The sequence below is a fragment of the Quercus suber genome, unplaced genomic scaffold (genome assembly GCF_002906115.3).
Source record: "Quercus suber isolate HL8 unplaced genomic scaffold, Cork oak 2.0 scaffold_69, whole genome shotgun sequence".
NCBI lineage: Eukaryota > Viridiplantae > Streptophyta > Magnoliopsida > Fagales > Fagaceae > Quercus > Quercus suber.
In genome coordinates, this window is record NW_027069534.1 from 1,315,524 (window position 1) to 1,323,354 (window position 7,831).

Sequence of the window (7,831 nt, forward strand, 5' to 3'; positions counted from 1 at the left end):
ATCTCTCATACTTAGCTGCATAGAAATGCTAGATTTCAAAGAGGATGATTAGAGAAATTGTAGGGGTGTACATAACTGTAGAAAATAGATGTTGTGTGGGCAGTGGATGGAGGGGAACTTAAATTGCGTTTGAACTTTGAAAGTGTATTGTATCATTCTTTTTTTTTTGATGAAGTGTATTGTAGCATTCTTGTTTGTTGATATAATTGACCTATTCATTTTAAAAAAAAAATGCGGGCTCTCTTTTTTTTGATGGGAATGCTGGCTCTCTTTCGGTTCTATATAATTGTCTTTTCCAGAGGGAAAAAAATTCACAGCCCTTTCATCTGCAAGCCATAAACAATTATGCATGCCAACTATCTACTTTAACGTGTAGAAACTTATAGCGTACCCTTGCAATCCAAAGAGGAAGGATCCCAGAGAAAGGATGATGAAAAGTTATTTGCGAGAGAGGGGGAATCTAATTCATGGTATTGTGTGTGGAATGCAACAAAATGCATATATGATAAATTATTGAATGTCTCAAAAGTTTAATCTGTTAGGAAATAGTAAATTTAGTCAATCATAATTCTACCACATATATAAACTATGCCAATCAAATTTTTGTTTTTCTTTTTTGGAGGTGTAGAAGTCACAAAGACATGTTACACCATTAAACAATTTTAATTACATGGCCTGAAGAAAGTAGAAATTAGAAGTTGTGAAAAAAAAAATTGATTTACAACTTGGAAGAACAAATAAAAAAAATGTAATAAATGATCCATTCAATGCATAAATAGGAAGGAACACAGATAAATGAAGGTGAAGAATTAGTTGCGAGAGAGAGGGAATCCAATTCCATGGCGCTTTGTGGGGAGTGCAACAAACAACACACTGCATGCGATGCCAATCCCAATAGGCAATGTCACTAGAAGTTCCTTGGTCTCCGGAGATGGTGTTGGGCAGAAGCACTTGACAATGTTTTTATCAAACATTGCCACTGCTACAAAAACCAGAACGGACATGAAGGCATGGAAGAAATCAATGAACTTTAGTCTATACTTTTCTGCCTCCTCAGGTTCCATTTTCACTGACCCATCGATCACCCACAAGCCCCGAGATGTGGCTAAACCATACCGAACTTTGCCTCTTGCATCTCTGAAGCTATCAGTGAATCTTAGAATAAAGCTTAAGAAGCAACACAATGCTAAAAGTCCAAGAGTCATGGTGCGGCTTATGATGGTTTGACACTGCCCTTGGTGTGTGAAAGCCGGGGACAAAACTTGGAATGTGAGGACTGAGCCTGTGGGAAGAAGATTGGCCAAATGTGCTGATATTTTGAAGGACTTTCTTATGGCCTTTTGTGCTGGTGTTTTGGGGGGTTTTGGTTCATTTTCCAAAAGTGGTTGCTCTATTTGTTGAAGTACTGCATTTGCACCATCCATGATCAAAATTCTCCTTTTCTTTGATATGTATCTATCACTAAAAAAAGTGTTTTTTTCACAAATCTGTATGAATGAGTGTCTTGTGGTGTGTTTAGTGCTAAAGAAAATGCCATGCCAAGGAGACTAAAAACCCAAGCAAACTCTCAAATTAGAATGGGGTTTGTTTTTCTGTTTAGTTTCGGCAAACGGGTTTGTAATTAATGGCGTTGGCTGTTTCTTAAAAGACAAATATTAATGTGGAAAGTCTATTGGGTAACATTGTGAAGTTAAGTTCACAATGGTGTTAATAAGGTGGGATTTAGTTAATTCCCTTTTATTAGGGAGTTCCACCAGTGTGAAGTTTTCAATTACGGGTTAAGGAGTTACATGTTTGCTTAAGATTGAATGGATGGGAACTTTAGTGGTTGGAGTATTACTTACCTTGTTCTTTTTCCAACCTTTTTTTAGGCTTGCTATACATGCAACCAACCGGGACCTATAACCTTTTATGTTGGGTTGGATACAATCATTCAATAGAATCAGTAGAAGGGATACAAGTAGACTGGCAGTTCAGGACGTTCAATCAAGTACTATCTGGTGCAAAATGAATAGGTATTAGGATGCCATTAACACTGTATAGCCTGTTTGTGCTTAATAACGTGAGCAATTAGGCCTCATAAGCAACACCTTGTTTGTTAGCTTGCCCCTTATTTGCTGGGCCGTTTGGCTTGCACCAACTTTTCTTTTTTAAGAAACAAATACAAAGGATGTTTAGTAAAAGAAAAATACTAAAGATGTTACAAGTTTTACTCTATGAAGTTTATAAATTGATGTGACAATGAATGCGATTAATAAGTTTTAACTACTTCATAACTGAATTTTGAATAATCTCTTTCTAATTGGCGACACATTTTTAAGACCAATGTAATAAAACTTGTAATACTTGTAGTACTATTTTTAGACAAATAGTGCATCGCATCTGTCCTAAGGCAAACCAAGAGCAAGACTATCCAGTGAAAAAGAAAAGTAAAAAAAAAATCTTTAGGAGCCTAAATGCAAAATTCTAGATTGCAGCATCAAAATTCGTTTGACATTTGCTCGCTCTATAAACACAAAATCTTAAGTTTGAAAATAAAAAAATTGAAATTGATTCACAAATATGAGCTTTTATTGATGAATAAATTAGTACAATTCTCACAAAAGAATGATTATTTGATTCAATTTTCTTGAAAAGTTCTTCGATACAAGAATTGTGCAAACAAGGTCTTGATTTGAACACAAAATCTTCTTTACTTTGATTGGAAAATAGATCAAATAGTCTTTACAATAGAAAATACTATGAATATTTTACTGTGTACTTGTTAGAAATTCTTTGTTCACTTCTCCACATCTTTGTGTTTTTAAAATATTTTTTGCGTTTGAAGGTTTTTGGGTAGAAGTTCTTTATGGCTTAGAGGCTTATAGCTGTACAATTTTGATCATTTGAGGTTTTTATTTTTTGAAGATTTTTGGAGCTTGATTACCATGGAAACTTTCAAGGCTACTTGAATGATTTTGAGGCAAAATTTCTTTAGAACTTCAACGCTTCAAAAACTACTTCTAAATGACCCTCAATTTATAATGGTCTTCCCAAGATGAGTTCCAATTTAAATTAATCTTTTTAAAGATAAGTGGTCAATTCTAAATGGCCCAAAATTATAGAGTCCCACTAGAACTTATGATAATTATCCTTAATTTTATTTCTTTTTATTAAAAGTAATTATTAGCTGCAAATATCCCAATTTAATTGGAAATTTTATCTCTATTTTGTAAGCCTAAGTGACATGTGACAGTTTTGTATTTGCCAATATGCTATTAACTTGGAATCTTGGATAACATATGGCACCACTTGATTTATTTTTATTTAATATAAATTTAGGATTGGTTATCGAATTTCGACACGCTAATTCGTAATTGGCTTAAATTTTTTTCCCCTGCTACCTACACACTCACTACAATCAACAACGGCACAGTCGAATAAGTCCCTCTTAGAGCATTAGCATTGGAAAATGCTAATGCTACTCTATTTTACCATTCCAAAACCTCACTTTATCATTATAAAGTCCAATTTTACAATTCCTCCTACATCCCAAACTTCTATTTCACTCTTTTACTCATTAAAATATTATTTTTTAACCTTTCTTTATTATTTATTTCCAACCGTTTTTTCCTGGGCTTTTCAACAGTCTCACACACACACACAGCCACACACAGAGCAAACCCATTCAAACCCACACACAGAGCCACACACAGAGCAAACCCACACACACAGCCACACACACACACAACATCCTATCACCACACACACACCAATCAAAAAAATCATCACCGGAGCAAACCCATTTAAAAAAAATCATCCCCAAAGCCACCGGAGCAAACCCATTAAAAAAAAATCATCACCAGAGCAAACCCATTCAAATCCATTCAAAAAAAATCATCATCGGAGCAAACCCATTCAAAAAAAATATCCCCAAAGCCACTGGAGCAAACCCATTCAAAAAAAATCATCACCGGAGCAAACCCATTCAAATCCATTCAAACAAAATCATCACCGGAGCAAACCCATTCAAAAAAAATCATCACCGGAGCCACCGGAGCAAACCCATTCAAAAAAAATATCCCCAAAGCCACCATCAGAGCTTGCCATCAACTGATCCCAGCCCACCGATCCAAACCCAGCTCGCCGATCCACGCTGATTCAACCTCAAAAATCCAAAACCCAGCACCAGTGCAATGAGAGAGAGGCCGTGCGATGAGAGATGAGAGAGAGGCCGTGTGAGATGGGTGAGAAATTTCGGCAATGAAGCTTCAGAGATGAGAGACTAGATGGAGAAACAGAGAAGGAAGAGAGAGAAGAGAACAGAAAAAATGAGAGGGATGAGAGAGAAATTTCGGGTATAAAAAGGAGTAAAATATTAATTTTTTTTTGCAATACTGTGAACAGTGCAATTCTATGTTTAGAATTGCACTGTAGCACTATTGCAAAAAAATTTGCAATAGTGCTGTTTGCAATCCTCTGATGCAGCTGGTTTTAAGACCAAAAATGCTAAATATCTCTTAGATATGGCTTTAGCATTTGCCAATGCTAATGCTCTAAGAGGCATTTGTACATGGAATTTTCACAAATCACATGATCATGTCATATCACAAAGTCTATGTAGTTCATTCAAAATGTCAATTATAAAGTGCAATATAGTTCTTAATGGGTTTCATTTCTTGAGAAAGTATTTGTAAAAAGGAAATTTTGAACAATTGCCATGTCATAGCACAAAGCTTATGTAGAATGTTCAAAATGACCAATTACAAATTGCAACATGCTACAAAAGGGGTCTCATTGCTATTATCCATAGACTAAATAAAAATATTGATATTTTATAAATAATATCCAAGAATCAACCACACACCAACACATATTGATATTTTAATGCAAAGGTTACACAAATAACCTAATTAAATATTATCACATGTAACCAAGAGTCCTATTAGTGTTTCCAATGGAGACGTCCAAGGTTCAAATCTCCACACCCCTCAATTATTTAATTATTAGGGGAAAAAATTGTCTTGTATTACCTTTTTTTTTTTTTTTTTTTTGAGAATCTGGATAAACATTTTATTAAGGAAGTGTGCTTAAATAAACATGTAGTACATGAATGACATCTGGAGGTACATCTTCCATTCAGATTGATAAGGGTGATGAAATGAGTGCTCTTCTCGCCATAGAATAAGCCACTTTGTTACAATGCCTATGTACAATAAATTGAAAACAGAAAATTGCAAGGCAAGGTAATGAATATATGTTACAATGTGACCATATTGAGCTAGAGTCCCGTGACCATCATTGAGAGAACTGATTAAGCCAACCGAGTCTCCCTCAAGCTCGATATTATAAAAGCCCAATTCCAGTGCAAGTTCCACTCCCTGTTGTGCAGCCAATGCTTCTACCTCGATGATAGAGTGAGGCAATGGTATCAGTTGAGAGAGTGATGCCATAACCTGTCTAGCACTGAAAGGGACAAAATCTTTGGAATGTTTTATGTGATTGGACGGGCCGAATATGGTCCGCAGACGTCCGCGTAAACGAGTCCGTCATTTGTACGGGCTTTAATGGACGGATCTGATGTGAACGGGCCGGCTATGGACGGAGTGAAGGAAGGTGGGCTGGTTGTCCAGGGGTCTGTTGGACCCCTCATGGGGGATATTTTGGCCTACTCTCCTAAGGCCCAAATAGAGTCCTTGCGCTAGTAGGACTCCGGAAATCTTGCATATTTGGTAAAGATCTTCCATATAAGGAGGAGATCTGTCCATCACGTTGAGGATTCTACGAAGAGAGTCCTATAAGGAAAAGACTTCCGCGCCAAGAAAGGGATGTCAACCTTATGCTACTATAAAAGCCCCAATACCCTCACAAACCAAGGTACGCATGATTTTACCTTCTCTAGCACTCTAGAGTTGTGAGAATACTTTCTGACTTAACCTTCGGAGGGTGTTTGGCCGGCACCACACCGGTGTCCTTCGATAGGTTTTCTCCTTTGTTTCGTGCAGGTTAACATACAAGCGAAAGGAGCATCGTGCGACTCATTGGTGAATTTCCTTGATTCATCAGTTGGCGCCGTCTGTGGGAACCGTTTGACGTAAGAAGAAGGCGGTCAGACGTTGCTTCATCCCTGAGACAGAAGAGTTGCATGGTGCTCACTCGCTTGATGGCAACAACCAACGACATCCAAGGAGAGGGACTACCCACGACCGCACTCGAAAGACAGGTTCGGACCCTCACTGCGGCCGTGGAGCGTCTCACCAAACAAAATAATGACCTGGAAGAACAGCTGCGTCGAAGAAACACAGCACCCCACAACTAGAGGGAGGATCAGGAAGGCACAAGCGCCATGCAAAGAGAACGAGAAGGGCCTGAAGGGAGTAACGCCCCAAGCAGGCCAGAACGACAGAACATGAGCCTCCCGTCCCTCACGGATGCACGACTCCGCCTATGTTCGCAGAGATGCAGGCGATGAAGGAACAGATGGAGGTCATGATGAACGCCCTAAAGGGGCGAGTGTCCAGCGATCTGGATGACCTGGTGAACCGGACCGACTCTCCATCACTGGCCCCGTCAATTCCTTCCCCCTGCCACACAAGTTTGAATGCCGCAAATAGAGAGCTATGATGGGGTCAAGGATCCCCTAGACCACTTAGAGACATTCAAGACCTTGATGCATCTACAAGGGGTACCGGACGAAATCATGTGTAGGGCCTTCCCAACCACACTGAAGGGTCCCGCGAGGATTTGGTTCAGTCGGCTGACACTGAACTCTATCAGCACTTTCAAAGAACTAAGCGCTCAGTTCACCTCGCACTTCATAGGGGGACACAGGTACAAGAAGTCCACAGCGTGTTTGATGAGCATCAGGCAGAGAGAAGACGAGACGCTAAGATCCTACATAACCCGCTTCAATAAGGAAGCACTCTCAATTGATGAAGCCGAGACAAGATACTGGTGGCAGCTTTCACGAACGGATTGCGGAAGGGCAAGTTTTTGTTCTCACTATACAAAAACGACCCCAAAACCATGTCAGAAGTACTCTACAGGGCCACCAAGTACATGAACGCGGAAGATGCGCTACTTGCACGGGAGGAAAGGCCCAGAAGAGGGAACGCCAGGTGGACATGCGCCAGGACCAAGGGCAGAAAAGACCAAGGACAGGAGACAGAAGGGACGAAAGGCGCCCTAAGCCCCCGAGCGGGAGGTTCACAAGTTTCACCCCCTGAACGCCCCGATTGACCAAGTCTTGATGCAAATCAAAGACGAGGAGACACTAACATTCCCGGGAAAACTAAAGAGCGACCCAAGCAAACGGCCGCGAGACAAATATTGTCGTTTCCACCGAGATCATGGCCACGACACGACCGATTGCTACGACCTAAAGCAGCAGATTGAAGCCCTCATTAGACAAGGGAAGTTGCAGAAGTTCGTCAACAAAGAGAAAACGGATCATAATCGCCAAGAGCCGGCCCCCGACGGGATAACGAGCGTCCGAGACCCCCCATCGGAGACATAAGGATGATAGTGGGAGGAACCGCGTCTACCGGTTCCTCCAAAAAAGCTCGAAAGACGTACCTCAGATCGGTCCTGAACGTCCACCTGACGGGCTCGAGGCCTAATACCACACGGGTGGAGAGCCCTATTATAGGATTCACCGAAGAAGACGCAAGGAGACTCCATCATCCACATGACGATGCGCTGGTCGTCAGTATACATGTGGGGGACTACAACGTCCACCGAGTACTAATCGACAACGGCAGCTCAGCGGACATTCTATACTATCCAGCATTCCAGCAAATGGGGATAGACAGAGCACGATTGATGCCGGCGAACGCTCCACTTGTCGGCTTCG

General features: G+C 40.4%; 1 protein-coding gene across 1 annotated transcript; it reads right to left on the bottom strand.

Annotated features, from left to right (window-relative positions):
* Positions 1–744: 744 nt before the first annotated feature.
* LOC112013211 (protein DMP7) lies at positions 745–1,689 on the bottom strand. The gene has a single exon (XM_024045595.2). The coding sequence runs from the start codon at positions 1,422–1,424 to the stop codon at positions 810–812; it is 615 nt and encodes a 204-aa protein (XP_023901363.1). The 5' UTR covers positions 1,425–1,689; the 3' UTR covers positions 745–809.
* Between the last annotated feature and the right edge of the window lie 6,142 nt (positions 1,690–7,831).

What these genes read in the sequence shown, in the direction of transcription:
- LOC112013211 (XM_024045595.2), bottom strand. Translation starts at nt 1,424, where the DNA reads ATGGATGGTGCAAATGCAGTACTTCAACAAATAGAGCAACCACTTTTG.